We start from the raw sequence: 27264 nt of genomic DNA on the forward strand, positions 1-27264 counted from the left end.
TTTTCGAGAATTTTAAGAATTTAGTAAATTTTGAGAATTTTGAAAATTTTGAGAGTTTAGAAAATTTTGAGAGTTTTGAGAATTTCAGAGAATTGAAAATTTTGAGAGTTTAGAAAATTTTGAGAGTTTTGAGAATTTCAGAGAATTCTAGAGAATTTTGGAAAATTTTAGAAAATTGAAGAAATTTAAGAAAGAGAGTTCAAGAGAATTTAACAGAATTTAAGAAAATTTTAGATAATTTAAGATAATTTGAGAGAATTTCAGAGAATTTTGGACAATTGGGTACTTAAGCCCTATATCAATTTTTATGTACAACAATAAAATTCACGATTAAAAACCATTTCTGATCACTTTTTTTCATTTTAATGCAAAAAAAAAAAAATTGACAAGACAACATTTTTTGATGGATCAACTATGGTTCTCTTGAAACGAGCTGTCAAGTAGGAACTTTTCTGCCAAGAAGGGCCGCGAAGTTAATTTTTAAAAATTGAATTAAAAATCAATTTTAAATCCTTTGAGGTCGTTCGAAGGGTCATTGTACTCAGAAAAATAAGCTTTATCGCTTGAACAATAATATCACAAATTTAAGCTTAGTTTTAGGACCCAATTTTCGAAAATTTTGGAGAATTTTATAGAGTTTATAAGAATTGTAGAGAATTTAAAAAAGTTAGAGAATATAAAAAAAATATTTTTTTCAAAGAATTTAAGAGAATTTTAAAGAATTCTTGAGAATTTTGTTAATTCTAGAGAATTCTAGAGAGTTTTAGAGAATTTCAGAAAATTTTAGAGAATTTTGGAGAACTTTGGAGAATTTAAAAGAATTTAAGAGAATTTAAAAGAATTTAAGAGAATTTAATTGAATTTTAGAGAATTTAAGAGAAGAGAAAATTTTATACAATTTTAGAATTTTAGAAACCAATTATTCCCCCAAAGTACGCACCAAATCAAGGTGAGACCCACGCAGCCCTCAGCCGTGCAACCATTATTGTGTTGTGGAGAGTAGTTCCACTTAAGACACGTGTGCGCAAACTCAAAACAATAAACAAAACCATTTGTTAAGCACCTACCAGCCAAGTTTCCTCGACTTTTTAACAGTTAAGTTCAACGCGAGTTCAACACGAAACATGAAAGAAAAAAAATGTGTCTGCTGTGAACGTAAACAAACACAAGCAAACAAACAAACAAATAGTCGAGCGCAAACCCAAGCAAAATGATTCACGTCCTTGGCTGTGACCGCCCAGTAGGACAGAGTTAAGTAGCCAAAAGGGCAGCTCAGCTTGAGTGGGTTGAAATTTGGTGAAGAGTGTATTAGCACTAGCTACTGCTGTTGATTGGTTTGAGATTTACTGCTGGCATTTTTTAATTTATGACCTGCTCTACAAACTTATGGTATTTGTCTACATTTTTTTTAACAAATAACACTTAATTAAAAGCATAGTAACACAAAGTTCAGTAAAAAAAACGTCGAAACAGATATTTTCCTAGGTTAATATGTGACCAATTTCAACAATTCATCCCACGACTTTCTTGGTTCACAATCATAAAAAGAGGAAACAAACTGAAAATGTTTTTATTTTTATTTTTAACCCGTCTGAGGTCACATTTTCCACGCTTTGACGGTTACACCTTGCCGTTGTTTTGATGTTTTTATTTTATTTTCCCAAAACGTATTTTTTCTTGCGTTTTTGCCGCAAACAAATCAGTTCAAAGTGGCCACTAACCGCCACCGACGTCGTGTCGGTACCAAGTGCGTGACAAATGGCGATGGGAGTTGAGCTGGGAATCTGCCAAGTGGCCAAGCGGGGCAAAAATTCGTTATTTAAAAAACATTTACAAAAAATAGTAGTAATAAAAATAGTAATAATAAAATGGAAAAAAAAAACAAAATTTCAAGGAAAATATCAGTTGATTAACAAAGTTCAATTATTCTCATAAACAAGAAGATCAAAAAAAATCTCGAAAGTCGTTGGTGTGCACCTTTAAACGCCATTAACGTCACATCGGCCGATGTTTCTGCCGGGCACGCTTTTTGCAGACGCCGACGAAAATAAAAGCATGATTCATGGTGACGGCGGTGGCGTCGCGACGTCCAAACTTTTTTTTCTTCTCTTTTTTTTTGTGTTGCTCAGATGCTGTTGTTGTTATTTATTTTTTGATAGTTTCTATGCATTGACGTGAGCCAGGTCGATATCGTGGATTTATTGGTGGTTGGCTTAAACTATTATTTTGATAATTTATATTTGATTTTATTTGATAAGATTTTCAAATGCGACTTTTGCATGAGGCAATTCTCTGAGAATTTGCCAAAAATATTATTTGAATTTTTGATTTTAAACTAGACATTGTGAGTTATTTCTCAATGTTCAAAGGGGCAATTTTGCATCATAAGTTCGGGCATACAAACCATCATACAATTTCGGGAGCTGTCCATGCAAAAAATGCTATCAAAATATTCAAAAATCGGTATCTTCAGAATGGTGTTTCTGATCCAATTGGTTTCTTGGGCAAAGTTTGAGGAAATGATTAAGGTCAATATGAAAAATAAAGTTCCATGCTTAGTTTTCAAAACCATGGATGTATTTTTTTCGAAAATTCTTCGTTATTTTGCTTTTTAAAAATATTGCAAGAAAATAAAGCACCACTACTAAAAAAAATTTGTGAGGCTGACAAAATTTCCAAAAAATTTCTCTCTGGAATCAAAATTTGAAAACCAAGATTAACTATTGAAATGATAAATAAAATGTATAATTTTCCTGTTTTTTTTTTTCATTTAAACAAAATTATAAAATTTCTAAAATAAATTGTTTTATTATTATCATTTAATTTCTGAAATCAATATTTACTGATTTATAATCGTGGATAGGCCCTTTGGTTTATCAAACCGAGTTTGCTTAAGTGTGCGTGTTGCCACCGCACGCCGCTATTCGAGTTGTCAAAATTTCAACCAATCAGAGTGTGGGTCGAAAATAGGTACTGCGATGTCTCCAAAATACATTCAGCAAGTCCAGAAAGCATCGATTTTTTTTATCTTAAATGCTTATGACAATAAAATGGTTAAAATAATTATAAATTTTCAATAGTATACTTTGTTAACCTTAAATTAAGGCACAAAACAATCCTGAAAAGAGCCAAATTAGTTAAACCTACCCCAAAAGCTCCGAAAATCGCAAAAAATATTTTTTTCACATTGATGATCGGTTAAGGAGATATCGTCAGTTGAAAATTATAGGCTAATTAGGTGACACTTAAGCCGGTATTAGATTATCGCAAACAAACAAATAAACTCGCAATTTTTGACAGTTTACTGCAAACAAATTTGCGAGTTTGTCAAACTGTCAAACACGAAAAAGTGCGAGTTTATTGGTTTGTTTGTCATAGTCTAATACCTGTTTAGTGAAATTCATTTTCAACGATTCTATTTTTTTGTCAATTTTTTTTGTGTGAAAGAGAAAAGATAAGATTTTTCAAAGATTCTATCTGTTTTTTTCTACTTCTTTTTATCGCTCCAACGACTTTGTAGCTACCAACGACAAATCGACTTGAAAATTCTTTCTCAAGATAACGATTCTCAAAAAAAAAATTATCCTTTTTATGACTGCCGAAATTGCATGAAGATTTACATTAACAAACTAAACAATGCAAAATTGCCTGACATTGGAAATACTCACAAGGTTTCAAAGTCAACATTTTTTTTCCAGTAAAATCAACCAATTTCCAAGAAAACTCTTAAATATGAAATAGTTATTTTTGATTTGAATTGGGAGGGGGGCCGAACATAGAGGCCAGTTAGTTAAATAAATACAAAAACAAATGAATGCTCTTTTTGGGGAGTATTTCTCAAAAGCCAATCCCAAATTATAAAATGAAAATCATTTATAAAAACTTAAATAAGTTTTTTAATAAACCTTTAAACTATAGTTTTAGTCCCTCTGTTGTAAATATTTTAAGATTCTTTAAAACAAAGAAATCGTTCCCAAAAAGCGCAATTATAGAGGAATGGTGTAGATGGTGTGGAAACAAAAATAAGTATTTGCATTTTATTCCAAAATTGAATAATTTCTGAATTCCCTGAACAGACAACTTTTGCTTTGTTCCAGTTAGGGTCACAAATATTAGCAGTGTCGCCTTTTTGAAAATCACGTTTAACTTTAAAGAAAAAAATAAATTGTACTCGCTAATTACTAACTATAGAAACAGAATTTTTTACGTTCTGCGAGTAAAAACATTTTAAAAATAAAAATGTTATAAAATTTTGTTTATGAAATGTTAGGCTAAAATTTAAAATTTTCACTATATGTTCAATAGGGTGGAAACCAAATCGTTCAGAATATTACAGATTTTCCATGATAATGTGATTTCAAACATAAATAAAAAAATTAAAAAGTGCAAAAAAGTGTAAATTCTGATAAGGTTTTTTTTAATGCTTTACAATTGTTTTTGGTGAAATATCTTCAAAGAAAATATTATCAAAATGTAAAAAAATAATAATAAATCAACATACCTAAATTATTCTCCAATCGTTTAGAAAAAACTACTGGTATTAAATCAATTTAAATAAGGAATTTTAAAAAACGGGTTGGCCCTTCCGAATTAGAACAGTTCAGGTGCTTCCAATTAAGGTTCACAGCACGCACAGCCGGAGATGATGTAAATCCGTTTATTCCGTTCGATTCGCGCTCTCTCCGTAACCGATTACATTACCGATTTGGCCTACTCACACACACGTTCACAAACACAACCAACCTTCTCTCTCTCCTCCCCAAAGCAAGGTAAGTCTCCATTCCGCATGTGTTCGGAAGGTTCGTTCGCTTGTGTGCGCCCCCACCGGATTACGGGGGTTTTTCTAATTTTAAACCCCAATTTTCACTGTTTTTCACGCCCTACACAAAACAGCGCTGTTTTTTTTTTCCTTTTTTCCGCATGATGAGTTTTCTACGTGCCGCAGAAGCAAACCAGAAGACGAATGGGCCGGACGAACCGGACTGCTCTGACTTGGGTGACCTCGGCCGGCGTCCGTTGTCCGCCCACCCCCTTTCGGGGAGGAAACGACGACGTCGACTTACTAACTATCCAAATAGAACTTTCCTGTGACGTTCTCTGCAAACTATCACTTTTAAAGTTACCTGTTGTGCAACCGGCTCCAAAATACTCTCGATCGTTTTCGTGTGAAACACAGGCATCTTGCTGGTTGCGTTATTTGTACTTCTGGTTCAGGTTGAATGTTTTTGTTGTCTCTCCTCAGCGGCAGCAAATTTTCGTTCTTCGTTGTCGTCGATCTCTCCCAGTTGGATCCAGGATCACGTCGCGGTTTGTCTGAAAAAAAGAGGGCCATAATAATTAAATTAATACAAATTGCTTTGAATTTTTTAACTCAGTTTTTGTAGCAACAGCTGAAGAAACGAAAGCAACCCAGAAAAAAAAAACAATAAAAATTATACCACGCGCAAACGGTAACTCATTCGTTCTTGGTTTTGGTCCAACAAATTGATATTAAACGCTGGCTGGCGAATTTCAAATGAAACACTGCCAGCAGCATCGTCTGACTCATAAGTCGCTTCTTGAATGATGATTTGCGAAAGCCGCAGCCAGCAGCATGTTGGCCAACTTCCCCGGACAGAAGCTGAACTTTTAATCTCGCTCGCAACACCATCACCAGTCAGGCGGACAGTGGTCAAGTGTCTCGGGTAGCGTTACTCATCGAATTGAGCGTATCAAATTCTTGTAACAGTTTAGGTCTAAATTCGATAATCTTATTTGTACAAGTTATTTTATGAATCACTAAGCATGGTGTGCTTTAGAGATTTCACATAAAAAATCCAAAAAACCGTAACCGGTCGGTTATGTAAATTACGCAAATTAAAAAAAATATGTATTTCGAGCAAAATATTGCATTTTTTGACATTAAAAATTGTTTGATATAGATCGCGAGATATCATCATTTGAATATTTGGCTTTATTTGAGTGATCCTTAGGGTGACAATCAAAAAAATCGACATCAAGCAGGGGCGCCGACTCTGGGGGGGCACGGTACTTTTTGCCCCCCCTAAAATTTGGCTGGGGGGGCAGCCCATACATTGTGCCCCCCCAGAAATTTTGGAAGAAAAATATTCTTATATCAAATATATAAAAAAGGAAATAATTGAAAATAATATCTAAAACTTAAATGGAACATTGTCAACATAGATTTTACGGATTTGCTCATAAGATTTCTATCTGTGCATGTTGTTCCAAAAACAAAACCAATGTACTTTTCCCATAGCACTTCATCTACAATCAAACTTACGCAAACTCTTGCGAAAACAATCATCAAGTTTTCAAACGCAACATTCTAAAATTCTTAAATTCTTAAATTCTTAAATTCTTAAATTCTTAAATTCTTAAATTCTTAAATTCTTAAATTCTAAAATTCTAAAATTCTAAAATTCTAGAATTCTAAAATTCTAAAATTCTAAAATTCTAAAATTCTAAAATTCTAAAATTCTAAAATTCTAAAATTCTAAAATTCTAAAATTCTAAAATTCTAAAATTCTAAAATTCTAAAATTCTAAAATTCTAAAATTCTTAAATTCTTAAATTCTTAAATTCTTAAATTCTTAAATTCTTAAATTCTTAAATTCTTAAATTCTTAAATTCTTAAATTCTTAAATTCTTAAATTCTTAAATTCTTAAATTCTTAAATTCTTAAATTCTTAAATTCTTAAATTCTTAAATTCTTAAATTCTTAAATTCTTAAATTCTTAAATTCTTAAATTCTTAAATTCTTAAATTCTTAAATTCTTAAATTCTTAAATTCTTAAATTCTTAAATTCTTAAATTCTTAAATTCTTAAATTCTTAAATTCTTAAATTCTTAAATTCTTAAATTCTTAAATTCTTAAATTCTTAAATTCTTAAATTCTTAAATTCTTAAATTCTTAAATTCTTAAATTCTTAAATTCTTAAATTCTTAAATTCTTAAATTCTTAAATTCTTAAATTCTTAAATTCTTAAATTCTTAAATTCTTAAATTCTTAAATTCTTAAATTCTTAAATTCTTAAATTCTTAAATTCTTAAATTCTTAAATTCTTAAATTCTTAAATTCTTAAATTCTTAAATTCTTAAATTCTTAAATTCTTAAATTCTTAAATTCTTAAATTCTTAAATTCTTAAATTCTTAAATTCTTAAATTCTTAAATTCTTAAATTCTTAAATTCTTAAATTCTTAAATTCTTAAATTCTTAAATTCTTAAATTCTTAAATTCTTAAATTCTTAAATTCTTAAATTCTTAAATTCTTAAATTCTTAAATTCTTAAATTCTTAAATTCTTAAATTCTTAAATTCTTAAATTCTTAAATTCTTAAATTCTTAAATTCTTAAATTCTTAAATTCTTAAATTCTTAAATTCTTAAATTCTTAAATTCTTAAATTCTTAAATTCTTAAATTCTTAAATTCTTAAATTCTTAAATTCTTAAATTCTTAAATTCTTAAATTCTTAAATTCTTAAATTCTTAAATTCTTAAATTCTTAAATTCTTAAATTCTTAAATTCTTAAATTCTTAAATTCTTAAATTCTTAAATTCTTAAATTCTTAAATTCTTAAATTCTTAAATTCTTAAATTCTTAAATTCTTAAATTCTTAAATTCTTAAATTCTTAAATTCTTAAATTCTTAAATTCTTAAATTCTTAAATTCTTAAATTCTTAAATTCTTAAATTCTTAAATTCTTAAATTCTTAAATTCTTAAATTCTTAAATTCTTAAATTCTTAAATTCTTAAATTCTTAAATTCTTAAATTCTTAAATTCTTAAATTCTTAAATTCTTAAATTCTTAAATTCTTAAATTCTTAAATTCTTAAATTCTTAAATTCTTAAATTCTTAAATTCTTAAATTCTTAAATTCTTAAATTCTTAAATTCTTAAATTCTTAAATTCTTAAATTCTTAAATTCTTAAATTCTTAAATTCTTAAATTCTTAAATTCTTAAATTCTTAAATTCTTAAATTCTTAAATTCTTAAATTCTTAAATTCTTAAATTCTTAAATTCTTAAATTCTTAAATTCTTAAATTCTTAAATTCTTAAATTCTTAAATTCTTAAATTCTTAAATTCTTAAATTCTTAAATTCTTAAATTCTTAAATTCTTAAATTCTAAATTCTAAATTCTAAAATTCTAAAATTCTAAAATTCTAAAATTCTAAAATTCTAAAATTCTAAAATTCTAAAATTCTAAAATTCTAAAATTCTAAAATTCTAAAATTCTAAAATTCTAAAATTCTAAAATTCTAAAATTCTAAAATTCTAAAATTCTAAAATTCTAAAATTCTAAAATTCTAAATTCTTAAATTCTTAAATTCTTAAATTCTTAAATTCTTAAATTCTTAAATTCTTAAATTCTTAAATTCTTAAATTCTTAAATTCTTAAATTCTTAAATTCTTAAATTCTTAAATTCTTAAATTCTTAAATTCTTAAATTCTTAAATTCTTAAATTCTTAAATTCTTAAATTCTTAAATTCTTAAATTCTTAAATTCTTAAATTCTTAAATTCTTAAATTCTTAAATTCTTAAATTCTTAAATTCTTAAATTCTTAAATTCTTAAATTCTTAAATTCTTAAATTCTTAAATTCTTAAATTCTTAAATTCTTAAATTCTTAAATTCTTAAATTCTTAAATTCTTAAATTCTTAAATTCTTAAATTCTTAAATTCTTAAATTCTTAAATTCTTAAATTCTTAAATTCTTAAATTCTTAAATTCTTAAATTCTTAAATTCTTAAATTCTTAAATTCTTAAATTCTTAAATTCTTAAATTCTTAAATTCTTAAATTCTTAAATTCTTAAATTCTTAAATTCTTAAATTCTTAAATTCTTAAATTCTTAAATTCTTAAATTCTTAAATTCTTAAATTCTTAAATTCTTAAATTCTTAAATTCTTAAATTCTTAAATTCTTAAATTCTTAAATTCTTAAATTCTTAAATTCTTAAATTCTTAAATTCTTAAATTCTTAAATTCTTAAATTCTTAAATTCTTAAATTCTTAAATTCTTAAATTCTTAAATTCTTAAATTCTTAAATTCTTAAATTCTTAAATTCTTAAATTCTTAAATTCTTAAATTCTTAAATTCTTAAATTCTTAAATTCTTAAATTCTTAAATTCTTAAATTCTTAAATTCTTAAATTCTTAAATTCTTAAATTCTTAAATTCTTAAATTCTTAAATTCTTAAATTCTTAAATTCTTAAATTCTTAAATTCTTAAATTCTTAAATTCTTAAATTCTTAAATTCTTAAATTCTTAAATTCTTAAATTCTTAAATTCTTAAATTCTTAAATTCTTAAATTCTTAAATTCTTAAATTCTTAAATTCTTAAATTCTTAAATTCTTAAATTCTTAAATTCTTAAATTCTTAAATTCTTAAATTCTTAAATTCTTAAATTCTTAAATTCTTAAATTCTTAAATTCTTAAATTCTTAAATTCTTAAATTCTTAAATTCTTAAATTCTTAAATTCTTAAATTCTTAAATTCTTAAATTCTTAAATTCTTAAATTCTTAAATTCTTAAATTCTTAAATTCTTAAATTCTTAAATTCTTAAATTCTTAAATTCTTAAATTCTTAAATTCTTAAATTCTTAAATTCTTAAATTCTTAAATTCTTAAATTCTTAAATTCTTAAATTCTTAAATTCTTAAATTCTTAAATTCTTAAATTCTTAAATTCTTAAATTCTTATTTGTTGTCAAAAGCATTATTTTTAAATTTTCGATTTATTTAAACATTGAATTTTATTGTTATTTCTAAATTACTGATTGTTTAAATTTCTGATTTCCTGCTTTTGATTTCTTAACATTTTCAAGCCGTGAGTTTATTTAACCCTAGAATTTTTATACTATTATTTTTTTATGTTGGAATATTTAATTTTGTGTTTTTTTTTTCTAAATTGCAGATTTGAAAAATGGATGTTTTTTTTTTAAATGTGTATTTTTTTTTATTTCTGAAGATCTAAATTTTGGCTTTTTACTTTTATTTTTATTTTTAGAGTATTTGTATTGTATTTGTATTGCCTATGAGAAGGAATTCGCCTTGCAAACATATAAAAAAAAAATCCCCCTTATTAACATTCTCAATCACGTTTTAATAAATTATTATTTTCTAAAAAAAAATAATTCCGGATGAAAAAAGATCGTATCACATCGTAATAAAATTATCAAAATTCGTGATATACAAGAAACATTAACATCTAATCGCCACTCTTACCTATCGATTTCGGAAAACAACCGTGCCCCCCCAACATTTTGGACTAGTCGGCGCCCCTGAATCAAGGATACCCTCAGACTAGAGCGTCCAATTTCCCGTCCCGGGAAAAAAATTCTAAATTTCCCGTGAATTCCCGAAATTTAAGCGGAAGTATAAATTTTCTTAACTTTTTGTATTTTTTTTTTTAAACTTTACAATTACGAATAGATCTTGTTTATTTGTTGAGCAACAAAAAATACGATATTATAAAATGAAAATAAACTATTTTAATTTTGTTAAGCTTTTTTCATAAAAATTCTTGCTTTCATTTGAAAATAAGGTACCTCTTCCAAGATAAAAATTGATATTTGTTTACGCTTTTGTTTACCATGACCAAATTGGATAAAAAATGAATTGGTATCATTAAATGCCTCTGTAAATTGAAAGAGGGTTGTGCAAGAAGAATTATGATAATTTGTTTAAAAGTATTCGAGAAAATTGTTTAAACAGTACTGCCGTTCTACGCATAATTGTCCCATGTCATTTTTGGACGATTCTGACTTTTTATCATTTTTAAGTTTAGTTTTGCGTATACTTTCAGAAAAACACATATAATCTAGTACTTTGTTCAGAAGAACTGAAAAAACAACACCAAGTCTGTTTGTCCCATCGTTACACTTCTACGCATAATTGTCCCACCATGCATTTTCTATCACGAAATCATTACTTTTACGAAACATTGAATCTTGTTTACCTGTTGTATAGCAAGAGGATTACAAATAAGGGTGATCAAATGTTACCCAGGGTGATTAGGGACATATAGGGCGACTAGGGACCCACGGGACAATTATGCGTAGAAACACAGAAATCGATCGAAAAATTTCAATCGCGTTTTTCTCAGTTGCCCTTTTTTGAACATGGGACAATTATGCGTAGAACGGCAGAGTACTTGTTCGATGACTGGACTACTTTTGAACTGGGCGCTCGATAAAAGCAGACAAATGTCAAAAAACCAAAACAAACCAAAATGACCGAGGGGTTAGTGGATGCCAAATTCATGTTCAATAAATAAAAAAAACATTTTTCAAACTTTTATTCAGTTTCAAGTCACTATTAAAGAAATATTAAATGTAAGCACTGTAAATAAATTTTAGCAACTTTAATTTTTGAATTTCATCAGTAAAAAATCACATCGGTGGCCCCCTCGTAATTTTTCGTTCAACCCAGTTATCGAGCAGCATACGGTGAATGGGCAACATTCTCAGCCCAGTTACCGAACAAGTACTGTAGTTGAAAAAATCTAGAGCACTAGAGCTACCAAGGACGTAAGAGGTTTAAATATAAAACTAGTAAATCATTTTTTGCAATGAAAATTCTTTTCAACCGAAGTAATTTATCATGCTGAATCTCAATTCGCAATTCGCAATTTTCAGTGTAAGAACGGGCCTTGACCGATCTTATGCACCAGGTTCCCGACGAACACGCACTGCCCTTACACCTACATCTCACCCTTGCTCTGAGTCAGTACGAGCAGCACGCTTAGAACACGCTTTGAGTGTTCGTGCCAGGCATGCACACCTTCTTTTCCGGTTACGCATTTTAACTCGGCCGGGGGTGGTACATTGCGTAGGGTTTGATGCAAGTATAAGAGCCTAACCATCTATAGTGTGCCTATCAACTTTCATTAAAGCAAAAACTGTTTTATTTTTAGTTTGAATTCAAAAACTAGTTGTTATTTTACTGAGTGTTGTTTTTCTCCTGAAATCTTTCCTAGTGTTGAGTCGTGTTTATCTGTTGCTATTTCTTTTGTCGCGGTGTTTTGTTACAATATTTTGGTCCTAAGCATGTTATAAAAGTTTACCAAAAGTACAATAGTAATATTTGTGTTAATCCTTTGATCATTCCATAAATTGAGTAAGGGCTCGAACCTCACTTGCTTAAGAAAAAGGTGAAGATTCAAAACAATGGGCAGTGAAAGAAATATACTATGTAAAGAATCAATAGTAAAAGAAAGATAGTGATTTATGTAGTAGATGTAGAAATAAATAATAAGTAATAAATAGAGGTTAGCTTAGATTGTATTACGGACAACTTATAGGGCAGACGAAATTATTCAAATAGATATATAAAGAAAAGGCAAATGATAAACAGAATTGACATTGCTTCTAAATTAAGGGAAAACTGATAGTTTGTTACAGCAGTATTAGTTAGTCAAATATAGTTGAGAGTTAAGAGAATCAAGAGTTAATAAAAAATCAAAACCGAATTGTGGATAGTAAACAGAAGAATCAGTAAATAAGTTTGAATCAGTTGAGTAAAATAAGAACAGAAGATAGATGGTAGATAAATATGGAAAGAAGAATTTGACGTTTTTATTAATTATTCTTAAATATTTAAATAGCTAAAATAACTTAAAAAAATTAATTACAAGCCACACTTTCAACATTTGAATAAAAACAAGTGTTTAAAAATGCATTTTACATAAGTCCAGTTGTTTTGCAATCATTAGTTTAGGAAAAAATATAATGTTTTTTTGCTGTGTACATAATTTTGCAAAAAAAAAAATCAAAATATTTTTAAACGAGTCAAAAAATTCTAGAAATGAATTTTATGAATTTATAATTTAAAATGTTGATAATCCTTTTTATTCGAAAGATAAGAAAATATACGTTTTTTTACACTGGAATCAATATGATCAACATGTTTTGATATGTATTTTACTTCTGAAAAAATCATGAACAGCTATTTCAACTTATCTAAATTCGACATTTTAAATACGTTTTAAAACCTTGAAGAATGTACCTACTCAAATCTGTATAAATAAAAAAAAAGTTTCAATTTTTTCTCATAGTTTTTTGTAGGTTTGCTATAGATCAATTCTCTACGAAATCGTCCGATTTCTTTCATTTCTGTTATTCGTATTTGGCCCAAACTTTGTAGGAGCCTTCCCGATAACCAAATAAGAAATTTTGTGTCATTGGTTCACCCATATGGTCCGTAAATATTCGAAAATCTGTATCTATTGGAAGAAATTTTTGATACATTTGATGCCTGAAAACAGACTGTCAGGTAGGCAGATAGGTTATTCAAGTTCATTCGCACGAATCGAACAATCTTCCCATCAACAAAACAAAACAGCAAAACTAGCCAAGAATAGACAAACTCTCGATGAATAAAAACACAAAATCTCAACGGTTTCGCCTCGGCCTACTCCGTTGCCGGGGGCGGGGGCGGAGGCGTAAGTTCAGTGTCAAGAATACAAACAAGCCAATTGTTGGCTGGCAACACGTTGGATCTCCAACGGCCGTTCTAAGGTTCCGGCGAGGAAGTTGCGAGCTGCGCGCTCGCGAGGTGATAATAAATGGTGGCGTCATCGGTGCGTAGGTGGCTTCGATCGGGACCTTCTCAACGCAAGTCCGCTTGTACAGTCGCGGGAGGTGGACAGATGGCGCTTTCATCGCGTTTGAAAATGAGATGGTAATGACGGACGATTTAAAATCCGGGGCGATGATATTTGAGTGTTTTGTTTCTTTATTTTTGCGCGGGATGTCCTCGTCGCGGTCAAGATCGCAGTCAAGATCATCGGAAGAAAGGTAGCTAATTGTAACGATCTCCGAGCTCGATTTCAGCTGGGGAGCTCAAACCGCGGAATGCCAACAATCTGGCAGGAAGTCGATCGATGCCGTCATCGCTGGATTTGCCCCGTCCGCGAGCCGTGTAAGGTGTGAAGTCGATACACCGGATTGTTTGTTGATACTCGCACACAACCACGCGGCGTTAAAGGAGAGCAAACAGACGAAGAAATTCCGCTGAACACATATGGTCGTCGGCGTCGTCATCGCCGCGGCGAACCAATTTGTGGGCGAAGTGACAATACTTTTTGCAAAAAGGGTAACCACCATAGCAGGCCTCGAGCATCGATGACGACGATCAAGAAACGTTTTGACGGGCTTCCCGGGAGCGAGCCTACTGCGACTGACCTCGATCTTCGTTGCAGATCAAACAACGTCGTCGTCGTCATCGTTGGACACTTGGAAGTAAGCCGGTGCAATCTCAGCTATTTGCATATTGTCATTCTTCTTGGGAAGGGAGTCGCCGTCGTTGTTTGAGTGCATTGCTTCAGTGACGGCGACGGCGGAGGTAATAAAAGTCAAGTCAAGTAAGTGTGTTGATGTTCATTATTCATCACTTTTAAGCGATGACGATGATGATGATGAGGCAGCATCCACTTGTGCGGTTATATTCGCTTCTGTTGGAGTAAACTAAGTTAAGGGGATCTCGAAATTGATCGTCGCTGGTTTTGTGGTTAATGTTAATTGCAAGGATCCCAATTATTTTATGGGAGATCTGTATTTTCTTTAAAATAAATCTGTAATTTATCATGTCAAATTCGAAGCCATATAAGACATTTATAATATTTTAACAGCAGATTTAAGTTTTTTAAGCATATCAAAGCGTAATTCAAATACTAAATTGTTGAAATTTTTAATTATAATCAATTTTTAAAAATCTGTATATACAGATTTTTGTGATTTTTGGGATAAAAAAAATCTGTAAAATACAGATTTATCTGTATATCTGGCATGGCTGGTTGATTGACCAGAAAAGGTACAAAGCACAGTAAGTTGTCTAGTTTATAGAAGCAGTTAATCTAGGAAGGTACAAATTATTCGAATCTGAACGTTTTTCAAAATGTGAATTAATATTGATTTAAAAAATTCTAAAATTTCAATTTCTTATATTTTTTTAATTTCTTGTTGTTTTTAGTTTCTTGAATTTTAAAAATTTTCTCGATTTTCTTTTTTTTTAATATCTAAAATATCTTGAATATTTCTAATTTCTTGAATTTTTGAATTTCTTAATTTTTTTTTATTTCTAAATTTTTTTTAAAAATTTTAAAAATTTTAATTTTTTTTTAAATTCTTAAAATGTCTGGAATCTTTTTTTAATTTCTTTTTCGTGCATTTAAAAACAAAAGATCCATCAGATTAGTTTTGGATTTTTAGCTTCGTGAACCATTTCTACAGGGCCAAATTTGGAAATTTGGACTCTAACTCTTGGATTAGTTTTCAAAAAGCCGTAAGAGCCATTGGTGAACAAAGTCCTTTTTGCATCGGTATTCGACCTACTTACGAAAAACCAATATCAAAAATGCTCGAGATTGTTCATCTACACGTCCTTTAAGTACCCTATACTTAAAATAAATGAAATGTTGTTTCATTTTCGAGAAAAACTAAAATTAGTGTCAGAGGTCACGGTGGCTCTTACGGCTTTTTGAAAACTCACCCGAGAACTGATTTCTTGAATTTCTTGAATTTCTTGAATTTCTTGAATTTCTTGAATTTCTTGAATTTCTTGAATTTCTTGAATTTCTTGAATTTCTTGAATTTCTTGAATTTCTTGAATTTCTTGAATTTTCTGAATTTCTTGAATTTCTTGAATTTCTTGAATTTCTTGAATTTCTTGAATTTCTTGAATTTCTTGAATTTCTTGAATTTCTTGAATTTCTTGAATTTCTTGAATTTCTTGAATTTCTTGAATTTCTTGAATTTCTTGAATTTCTTGAATTTCTTGAATTTCTTGAATTTCTTGAATTTTTGAATTTTTGAATTTCTTGAATTTCTTGAATTTCTTGAATTTCTTGAAATTCTTGAATTTCTTGAATTTCTTGAATTTCTTGAATTTCTTGAATTTCTTGAATTTCTTGAATTTCTTGAATTTCTTGAATTTCTTGAATTTCTTGAATTTCTTGAATTTCTTGAATTTCTTGAATTTCTTGAATTTCTTGAATTTCTTGAATTTCTTGAATTTCTTGAATTTCTTGAGTTTATTGAATTTCTTGAATTTCTTGAATTTCTTGAATTTCTTGAATTTCTTGAATTTCTTGAATTTCTTGAATTTCTTGAATTTCTTGAATTTCTTGAATTTCTTGAATTTCTTGAATTTCTTGAATTTCTTGAATTTCTTGAATTTCTTGAATTTCTTGAATTTCTTGAATTTCTTGAATTTCTTGAATTTCTTGAATTTCTTGAATTTCTTGAATTTCTTGAATTTCTTGAATTTCTTGAATTTCTTGAATTTCTTGAATTTCTTGAATTTCTTGAATTTCTTGAATTTCTTGAATTTCTTGAATTTCTTGAATTTCTTGAATTTCTTGAATTTCTTGAATTTCTTGAATTTCTTGAATTTCTTGAATTTCTTGAATTTCTTGAATTTCTTGAATTTCTTGAATTTCTTGAATTTCTTGAATTTCTTGAATTTCTTGAATTTCTTGAATTTCTTGAATTTCTTGAATTTCTTGAATTTCTTGAATTTCTTGAATTTCTTGAATTTCTTGAATTTCTTGAATTTCTTGAATTTCTTGAATTTCTTGAATTTCTTGAATTCTTAGAATTTTTTTTATTTGCATTTTTTTAATAATTTCATATATTTTTAAACTACTCTTAAGTGATTTAATATTTTTAAATTCAAGATGGTGGCCAAAATGACGATGATGAAATATTGAAAAAAGGTTCAATTATTCAAACTTGACTAAAATGAAGTCGCAGAACTCAAATTTGATGTTAAAAGTAAGAAAATAAAAAAATACGAAAAACTATTTTTCTTTCTTCACGATTCGATTATTTGAAGTCCTACACAAACCTTCGGATAATTGAGACTTCAGTTAATCGAGTCGGAACTGTACTTGAATTTCAAGAATTTCTTTAAATCCTTGGAATTTTTAATGCTTTATTTTTTTATGCATAGAGTTTATTAAATTTATTTAACGTAAACTTGGTTTGAGCAAGATTCATTCTTAACTTATTAGCCAAAGTTCTTGACACCTTGTTCAAGATTAACTAAAATCAATGGACTATCACTTAATTTCTATTTATTCCACCAAAACAATCATTCTTTCCATTTCCAAGGTGCCTTTCGCTCGAAGTGCAAATGTGAATACATTTGCGCGTGTTTCATTTGCACAAGGCAAATCAAAAAGAACGTAACCATGGGCCATGTGAGAAGAAAGAAGTCAACAGAGGAAAAAAAAACTCGTTCAAAAATAACAATTTTGGAAGCAAACAATCGTGGGGGCGACTGACCACACCGTTCGCCGCGTACGTCTTTCGAGGGGTATAATCTTGGGGCCAAGAAGCAAAATCCCACGGAAATCGAACTTGGCTGACCAAATTTGTGGTTTTCCGGGTTTTTTTCTTTGAATTTGAAAGGCGCAGACGGTTTCTTTTTTTCAGTTTGACATTTTCACTAAAAAGGTACAAATTTTGGATTTGCTCCAACTTTTCGCTTGAATTTGGAGCAACGACCAGATTTTGGGTCGCAACAGCAGCAGCCCGAGCTGATCAATATTCAAACCCGGAATAACGACCGGACTTGGCTGGCAACTTTCGGAAATAAAAAAAAATATACAAGTTGAATCTATTCGGCATGCATGGCGGATTTGATTGTTCAATGTGTGTCGGAGGAACTCTTATCGGGAATCGGCCTCAGACCTTGATGTTTGCTTTCTTAGCACACTGTCGCGATAAGAAGGAATGACTCAATTGTGGTGAGTTGTTAACGGTTCATTTTGCAAATGAAAAAAATCCAGGTGAATCAGATGGTTTCAATGTTTGAAGTTAAATCAAGAAAAGTTTTTAACTCAAAATAAAAAAAGGAAAAACTGGTTTCAATCATTACAAAAAAACGTCTCATAATCATCTCGAAGGTCGTTCAAACACACACACACACACACACACTTGCAAAGGTCGTCGCGTCATTTTTGTTCTACATTCTGCATATATTAATCGCGACCGTCATTGCAGGTCGTCAATCTCAAGCCAGTAGATGTGATGAAAAGTTGATCGAGTGAGAATACGTTGAATGTACACCACCGACTAAGGCCTGGCCCCCTGCTGCATCAATCGATGGCCCCGGCCTACACCTTATTCTCAGCGTCGTCGTGGTTTCAATTAATTGAAGTGCGCTTAAAATTGACGCGATTTATGGGCGGAAAATTTCACTGGAATCTATGAGGCAAACGTATCTTGAATGAATTCTAAAATATAAAATTTCCATTAAAATTTTCCAAAAATGAAAAAAATAGGAAAAATCTGTAAAGAATCAATGGAAAAATAGGTAATCAACTCAAAATTATTGAGATTTGACGTTCCTAGAAGCTATTTCTTACTCATTCACGCTTGGATTTCTTACCAAAATATCTGAGATCCGGCCTTAGAAAAAAGTGAATAAATAACACTTAAGTGATGATAAATTGGGGTTGACAGATCTTGAATGTTCCGAGCTTGTTGAAAAGGTCTTTTAATTACCTTTCTAAAAATATATAACATGATAGGTTTTCTTACAAAAACTACCTTTCTTACAATCTTCCAGACTTTAGTCAAAATCGATTTTTTTAACATAACATTGAAGTACCTAATTACAATCAATCTAGTTGAGATTTAAGAGTCAATGGACCTGAGATCTTTCCAAAGATGTGTCGTCTTTCAATTACTTTCGTTTGAGTGATAGGATGGATTACCCTAAGTCACTTAAGTTGCCATAACTTTAGAAAGGTATTTCAATTACCTTTCTGATGATGTGTCACAAGACAGATCCGGACGTCATTTTCATCAAGTTTATAGAAGGAAGTATTACACTATGGCAAACGAACAAAAAAACTCGCACTTTTTGACAGTTTGCCTGCATTTGTTTGCTGAAACGCCAGTCTGCATACATTTTGCTCTGTTTGCGGGTTTGGCAAACTGTCAAACTCGGAAAAGTGCGAGTTTTTTTTATTGCCGTAGTCTAATACCTCCTTGAGACCCAGCTTCAAAAAGGTACACAAGTGTCACTCAAGTGGCCATAACTTTAGATAAGATGACCAGATGGCTCATTGGAAAGGCCTTTGTTGTTATATAAAGTCACTTTTTTGAAGATATTGATCATAAAATATCGAAATGCTGATTTTTACATGTAATGTAATGTATTTAGTAGAATAACAATGAATAAGTTGCATTGTTTAATGTGCGTAAAAATTCAAAATGATTTGAATATTTTAAGTAGAAATTGAGTTTTTTATTCAATTTTAAAATATATTTAATAAATGTTTTTAAAAATTGCATTTTTAAAGTATTTTAAAATGTTCTTTTTTGCCACTATCAAAAACTGTTGTAAAAAAAAGCTTATCCGAAAAAATCAAATATTATAAGTCTACTTTTGGTGAATTAAGAATGGTTTTCTTTTGGAGAGACTTTAGCAAATTATTTAGATATAATTTTAAATTCTTTCAGATGTAAAACTGGACAAAATTGAACTCATAAAAAGATTGAAATGAATATTTGGTGTCAGGGGGTTACATTTTGTTTTTTTAATTATTGTTGATTTTCAAAGTAACTTTCATCTACACAATAATACTAAAATAACATATTTTTGGAATTATTTCAAGCAGATTTTCGAGTACCGTGAAATTGCCGTAAAATTCCAATGTTTTGTAATTGGCAAACCGTTAACATTAATTTTTAACCGTGAAAAATTAATAGCCATTTACATAACTATTGAACTTCTTTTCAAAACTTCAAAAAAAGTTGAACTTGATCTATGGGACCCTAAACCGAGTCGAATGCCCAAAAACATTTTTTTTGTTCATGATTCGATTATCAAAAACTTAAATCGATCGACAAAAACTTTAAATTAAAATTCGTATCAGCCTTATTTGATTTATTTTAATTTTTAAAAATGTTTATTTTACAAGGGAAAAGGGTTTGGTCACCCCAATGAAATTTAAGTAATATTTCGGGTTTCTACAAGCCAAAGTTAGCTTCACACGCCCACTGTGCTTATCCCGTTTCGTTCCTTTTCTTTTCAACCAGTTTGACATTTACACCTTTTCTTCGTGTCTGTCAATAGCAAATCTTACAAATCTCAATGATTTTTGTACCAAATGCGTATTTGTCAGTTATAATTTAAAAATTATATATTTTTTAAACATATTAAGCATTTCTTTTAACATTTGAACCACTCTTTAAAACACTGACTTAAACAACTATCTTCTAATACAACTCTTTTGAGCACAAAGACATTTTTGCCATCTTTTTCTTGAAGAGTGTAAAAAAAAAATATATATATATATATATATATATATATATATACGAATATTTTTTCACTTCACCACTTTTCTTACCTTTTATGGGGTGTTCGATTTATTTACGCTTTTCCTCAGCCAAGGTGTTGCTCGCCTACTTCGAATATCAAAAACACAAATTAAAGCACTTTTCCCTCAACAACAACAAACAAAAAGTGGTAAATATTGTGGAAGTTTCAGGAATCTCTCGTTTTCACACGAAGATGCGTCCTCTTTTCGCTGGTGATTTTTTTTTTCGCTTCAAGAAATTTTTCTTTTCTTCCCAGCCCAGCAAAGTGTTCTCCCTCACTTGCGAAGGAGAGCAGCAGCAGCACACAACAGGCAACACACAAGTAGAATTTCAAGAACAAACACACGCGCGTACAGCGGTGCGGTCGCGGCTCGGAGTCAGAGAAAAATAATAATAAATTTATTTTTTATTTATTGAATGAAAATAAACGGGACCACGCAAAAAGGGCGGCAGCAAATTAATTTCTGCGACCGAACGCGACGAACCGACGAAGTAGACTGACACACAGAGGAAAGTCGCAAAAAAAAACCTGTCTGACAGGACCAGTTCTTTGTTATTGTTCGCAAGCGAAAGGAGGAAAACGGAACGTCAAAAAATGACGGAGCGGGCAAGTGCCCTTCAGAATGGTTTCGGACAGTGGAATCGTGACAAAAATAAAAAGATGAAAATAAAAAAAAAACAAGTATGCATTTAAAAATATTTGTATGCATTTAAAGTATTTGTTTAAATGTAAAATCTAATTACTGGAGCGAATGACCATAACCCTATTAATTCTAAGATTCTAAAATTCAAAAGTTCTAAAATTCTATTCAAATTTTGAAAATGTAATTTTTGGCTTTTGAGAATTTTTGAATTTTATAATCTTAGAATTTACGAGTTTTCGAATTGCTAAATATTTCTGAACATTTTAGTTTCGTAGAAATATTGGCCTTGAAGAATTTAAGAATTTTTCAAATCGTAGAATTTTACCATCTAAGAATTTCAAAATTTTAATCTCGATTTTAATATTTAAGAATTATTGTTTTTTTTTAAATTTTACTATTTTAAAATTATTGTGTTTTAAGAATTTTGAATCCCATCATATAATAACTCGAGAATGCAAGAAAAGAATTGAAGAGTTTAAGAATTGAGTAATTGAAGAATTTAAAAATTTTAAAGGATAAAAATTAATGAGTTGAAAAGTTTCAGAATTTTGTAAATCAAGAATTTCAATATTTAAAAATTGTAGACTAATGAAATTTTGTAATTTTGTGATTTGAGAGTTTAAGAATTTAAAAATGATTGGCTATAAAAAATTTGTGAATTTAAGAATATTAAAATTTGGGATTTCATAATTTTAAAATTTGAGCATTTAAGATTTTTTTTACTTTCAAGAATGTATGGTTTTTTTTATTTTAAGAATGTTAAAAAATATATTAAAACTGGGTACTAAAGCCCTATGTAAATTTGTATGTACAACGGTAAAAACAGGATTAAAAACCATTTCCGATGACTTTTATTCATTTTAATGCAAAAAAGAGTTATTAACAAGACAACATTTTTGTGAACAATAATATCAGCAATCCAAACTTAATTTTAGGACCCAATTCTAAAACTCAAAATTCGTAAAATTTCAAATGTTAAAATTCAAAATTTCAATATTCTATTATTTTAAAATATATAATTCAAACATTTTTAAAATTATAAAATTGGGTCCTCAAGCCCTGGTTGCTGAATAGTGGACCGCAAAACGGCCTCAATTTTGAACTGTCGAAGTGGAACCAATTTACTGTTCGCTAAAAGTAGAGAGTATTGTTATCAATCATTCATTTTTTTTAAGGAATGAAAAATGTGTGGCTTTTGAGGACCTGAAGTTGAAATTAAATATTGAAATATTAAAAATGTTGAAGACGAGATCGTCATTTTTATAATAATGAATGGAAGTTGCAGAATGACACTCTCGCCCCAGTTCTTCGTCACCCGTAAAAAAGAAAAACCTCTTCTAACTAACCGAAACTTGAAAACACTTCCATTTTCCAGCAAAAAAAAAAATAAACCAGACAAAATAAAACACATATCACTGATTAAAAAAAAGTTCATTAACCAGTAAAAAAAGCCATGCTTGTGCTTGAACATCCTCCTACTTTGTAGATGTAAACAAAGTGGGATCATTCGAAAATCACGTTACGCATTCTCTCTATTCATCACCCAGCTCAAGCCCAATGTGAATTTTTAAATACAACGGTAAAAAACACGATTGAGAACATATTTTAATTTTTTTTTTTTCGATGGATAAACTATGGTCCCATGGTCCCCTTGGAACGAGCTATCAAGAGTTATTTTTAAAAAAATGATTTAAAATCCATTTTAAATGTTTTGCGGTCGAACAAAGGGTCATTGTACTCAGAAAAATTATCTTTATCGTTGTGAACAATAATATCACAAATTTAAGCTATATTTTAGGACCCAATTGAGACTTAAATTATAATATTTTGAAATTTCAACGTCTCAATATTAAATTCAATCAAGATTTCGAATACCGAAGTTTGATTATTCGTAGGTTTGTATGGGACTTCTGATAATCGAATCACGAACGAACATTTTTTAATATGTTTTTTTTTTATATCTTGGCTTTATCCATAAAGTAAGTCACGCTTAAAGCAGCCAAAATATCTGAATATCCTGAAATCTACAAAACCAAAATTAAAATTCAAATCGATTTTAAAATTTCGTTTGGTGCAATATATTTTATTGCTTCCTAATTTTTGAAAAAAAATTAAGGAGTATGATGCAAAAATTTAAATAAAATTTGCTTTTGCCCTCTTTTGCCTTATCTCAGATTTTTTACAATTAAAAAAAAAATATATTCTAAGTTCAGCAATTGTTGAACATTTTGTCATCTCTTTTTTTTCGGAGCTAAATATAAAATTTTATATAATGATTATAATCAAGCAACACAATGTTACTGAGCTTATTTCAACTTTTAGTTAAATTCATTAACATTATTTTTGTTGCTTTATAAAAAAATAAATCCTTGACAAATTACCCGAAATTGTACTCATCTGATGTTCCTGAAGGGAAACCGCGCGCGCCAGCCCAAACGAATCTCAACCACAAAACAAAATTCAAACCAAAACATCAGCATGTTCGAACGTGATCGCAACTCGTAACGGTCGTCGTCGGTTCGTCGCGCGAATGTTTCCGTCGGTTTCAATCCGGATAGTTTTGTGATCGTTTCGTGAAACTAAACAATGTCAGGCTTTTCCCAATCGCTCGACCTGGGCGACCAAACGTTTGCCTCGCTGGAGAAGCAGGCCGGCTCTAGGGACTCCACTCCGGTTGGTTCCCGCCAACCGGTTCTGCGCCGACCTACCCGGCGGGCCAGTCTTCAGGTGGAAACTCCGGTGAAGCAACCTAGCCCAAAAGCGGACGATTCGATGGAGGTCATCGAGGAATCGCCCACAAACTCCAGCCGGGTTGGGAACGTAACGCGCCAGAAGAGTGTCCGCGAACGGTTGAGGACGCTGGCGACACAGAGTCGGTCCCGGAAAGGACTGAGGAGGAGCAAGTCCGATTCGGTGGGGGTCAAGGTGGATGGGGTGGGGTCGAAGGGAAGAGGGTTGAAGGCTCGGAGTGAGAGCAGGGATGAGATAAACTTGATGATGGAGCACGGATGTTCCGAGCTGTTCCGGAGTGACATTCGGTTCGATGAGGGGGAAGGAAAGGTGGAGAAGGTTCTCGTGGAGGAACCGAAGGAGATCAACATTTCGAAACTGCTGGAGTCGGATTTCAACTTTGAAGTTCCGGTGAGTTAATAAAGAGTTTGAATTTGTAACTTTTGTAACGGTTTTACCTTGTTTCAGAAACTCTCTGGAAGGCCTTCCCTTACCACCGCGTCCCCGCAGGCAAAAATCTCTCGGAAAAGTGACGAATTCGAGGACCTGTTCGAGGGCAGCGGTTTCTCCATGGACCCTCAACCTCGCAGCCAAAGCACGATGAAGCTGCCTCCTTCCAACGGAAGCAACTATGGAGACTTTTTCGAGAGTTTTTTCACAGCCGAGGGCGTTCCAAACCCCACGGAACTCAAGCCAGAACCTAAAAAAGAAATTGTTCAACAACCTCCAAAGGATAAAAATAATCTGGACAATTCCGGTCTCGATGAACCGCTTGTCGTTCAAGACGACGATGTAGACGACAACTTTCAAGTCGAAAACGTCACCTTCACTCAATCTCCCGTTCTGGACGCTCCGCTCGAGCAGCAGCAGTCCCGCAGTCGATTCCTGAACGAAGAACTGGAACGCACAAGGCTCGAAGTCCTCGCAACGCTGCAATCTCAACCCAACGCCAACACATCGCTAAATTCAACCCTCAACAACACCGTAATCCCCCCAAGATCTCAACTCCCCGTCAAACCCCTTCCCAAAGCGCCCCCAATGACGCTGGCGGATTCGAAAAACCTGCGCCAAGTGTCGAGCTGGGGACTGCCGGAGGCTATCACGAAGGCTTACGCGCGGAAAGGAATCACCGAGCTGTTTCAGTGGCAGGCGGACTGCTTGGCGAACGCGAAGGTCATTTTGGATTGTGCCAACCTGGTGTACAGTGCGCCCACTTCCGGTGGGAAAACGATCGTCAGCGAGTTTCTGGTGGCAAAAACGGTTGTGGAGAGGAAGCGCAAAGCGGTGGTGATACTGCCGTTTGTGGCGGTGGCCCGGGAGAAGATGTACTATTTGCAGGTGAGGATTATTTTTTTAATTATATATTACAAAATATCAAAAATTTAGAAATTTAAAACTAATGTTTTAAGCAAAGCTTTAAAAATTTTTTAAATTTCAAAAGATTAAAATTTATAAACTGTCAATAGTAAAATTATTTAATTCAAAAATTTAAAAATATCAATTTCAAGCATTCAAAATTCTGTAAAATAAGAATTTAAAATTCTGAAATTCCATAATTTTGAAATTTAATGTTTTGAAAATTGTAAGATTGTAAAATTCAGAAACTCTCAAATTCTATAAATATATAATATATTATTCTTATTTTTTCTTAAATTAAGGGTACTGAAATTTAAAAATTCTGAAAATCTTCTGTTCCTAAATTCTTACGGGTTTTCAAAGTTTTAAATTTCCTAATTGTAAAATTTTGGAATTATTTATTGCCAAATCTAAACAATTTAAATTGAATTCCTAAATTCTTAAGGTATAAAATTTAAAATATCGACAATTGTAAAATAAAAAAATCATAAAACTTCAAAATTTTCTTGAAAACTGAAGCTGAACCAACTGAAAACAATCTAAAATTCATTTTACTGCATTGATAATCATATTTAGCATGTTTGGGCATGTTTAAAAAAGTTTTGAATTTTTAAATCAAATTCCAATGTACAGCACCGCAATTTTTTTTTCGCAAAAAATAAAATTCTCGTCACTATTTAGTTTTTTTTTTTTTCAAACTGGACAGGTGTATAATGCATTTTAAGACACTATTTTCATTAAAATGTTGAAACCATGGCTCGTAATTTCAACTTTTATGTTTTTACTTTTTGTCCCCTCAATTCAAGCATTCAAAAAATCTGTTAAATTAGATCTTGAAATTCTGAAATTCCATGATTTGAAAATTATATATTTTAAAAATTTCAAAATTGTGAAATTGTAAAATTCTGATACTCTAAAATTCTAACATTCAAGGTACTAAAATTTAAAAATTCTGAAAATCTTATACATATTCCTAAATTCTTAAACCCTCAAAATAAGTCCAAGTTTTAAATTCCTTAATTGTCAAAGTTAAGAATTATTTATTTTCAAAAAACCTATACCTTTCTTTAGTAAGAAAGGCAAAAAAAATTGATATTATACAAAATTCGAAGATTTGATAAGATTAGAATAAAAAAATCTGAATTAAAAAAAACAGGAAATCCATAATTTCTAAACTATGTGTGTGTGTGTGTGCAACCAACCAAACGGGACCACGCGGTCACTTCTTACAAATTGAGTTGTTTCCATGTATTTTAGATTTTGTATTCTATACATGCAAATAACTCGCATAGGCATTTGGACGGTGTTAGCTCTGCCGAGCTTCGGTGACCCATTTCTACGCAGGCTAGCCATGCGCGAGGTACCTCAGCTTGAATCGGCAAGCCCCGCCCTAAAGAACGATTGCATCAATCGGATTCAAACGTTATTTAGAACTTCCGAGCCCTTGTCAAATGGACAAAGGCCCCGCATGTATATAGTTTGTAGTAATAGTATTCCTAATTCAACCAATCCAAAGGACGGGGGATCGAACCCCGGTTCGAACGAATTTGATTTTTCATTCATGTTTAGAGTTTCAAAAATTCATATTTCTTTAATTTTCTTGTTGGGAGCAGATGGGAATCGAACCCAGGATCATTCGCTATCAAAGCGAAAACCGTGACCAGTCAGCCACGGCTGCTCCATAATAGGGACAATATTAGAACGCTCTCACCAAATTCTGGGATCACCCATCCAGCTCCGTAAACTCTTATGTAAATCCCCGCTTCCTTTGTATCTCTTGCGTTGCCGGATGTGGCCGCCAAGTGATCCACACGATTGCCTCCGTCGTCGTTGAACTGGTTTCCAGCTTCCACAGCCACCTGGCCCCGATTTTCTCCGGAGTATGCTCCACCTCGAATTGCTTCTTCCTTGTCTGAGAAAATTCCACTTAACACAAACCACAATCGCCCCCACACCCTTCGCTTCCTACACCAAAATTTTTACCAGCAGCAGGCACAGTTTTTAACACCTCCATTTTGAAATTTAGAATTAAGTTTCACAATTTTACAAAATAAACTCGAAAAAATCGAGCAATTTCACAATTTTCAGTCACTTCAGACGAACATTGTTTCCAGACTAAAACCCAAAGTTTGGCTTCAAAAACACTATTTGGTGACCGAGATTTCACGTCAAAATGTCACAACGCCCAATCCACG

General features: G+C 30.9%; 2 protein-coding genes across 2 annotated transcripts in view; one reads left to right on the forward strand and one right to left on the reverse strand.

The window, feature by feature from the left end:
- Nucleotides 1-20848, reverse strand: part of LOC6047004 (vinculin) — a 34071-nt gene extending 13223 nt beyond the window's left edge. Inside the window, exons 1-2 of the mRNA XM_038261965.1 lie at nucleotides 20369-20848; nucleotides 5124-5313 (exon numbers count right to left, since the gene is read on the reverse strand). Of these exons, the coding sequence (XP_038117893.1) occupies nucleotides 5124-5180 (57 nt within the window). The 5' untranslated portion in view covers nucleotides 5181-5313; nucleotides 20369-20848. The remainder of the gene's footprint in view (nucleotides 1-5123; nucleotides 5314-20368) is intronic.
- Nucleotides 20849-23447: 2599 nt separating this feature from the next.
- Nucleotides 23448-27264, forward strand: part of LOC6047011 (DNA polymerase theta) — a 57209-nt gene continuing 53392 nt past the window's right edge. Inside the window, exons 1-2 of the mRNA XM_038259542.1 lie at nucleotides 23448-24124; nucleotides 24182-25051. Of these exons, the coding sequence (XP_038115470.1) occupies nucleotides 23570-24124; nucleotides 24182-25051 (1425 nt within the window). The 5' untranslated portion in view covers nucleotides 23448-23569. The remainder of the gene's footprint in view (nucleotides 24125-24181; nucleotides 25052-27264) is intronic.

The sequence above is a fragment of the Culex quinquefasciatus genome, chromosome 3 (genome assembly GCF_015732765.1).
Source record: "Culex quinquefasciatus strain JHB chromosome 3, VPISU_Cqui_1.0_pri_paternal, whole genome shotgun sequence".
NCBI lineage: Eukaryota > Metazoa > Arthropoda > Insecta > Diptera > Culicidae > Culex > Culex quinquefasciatus.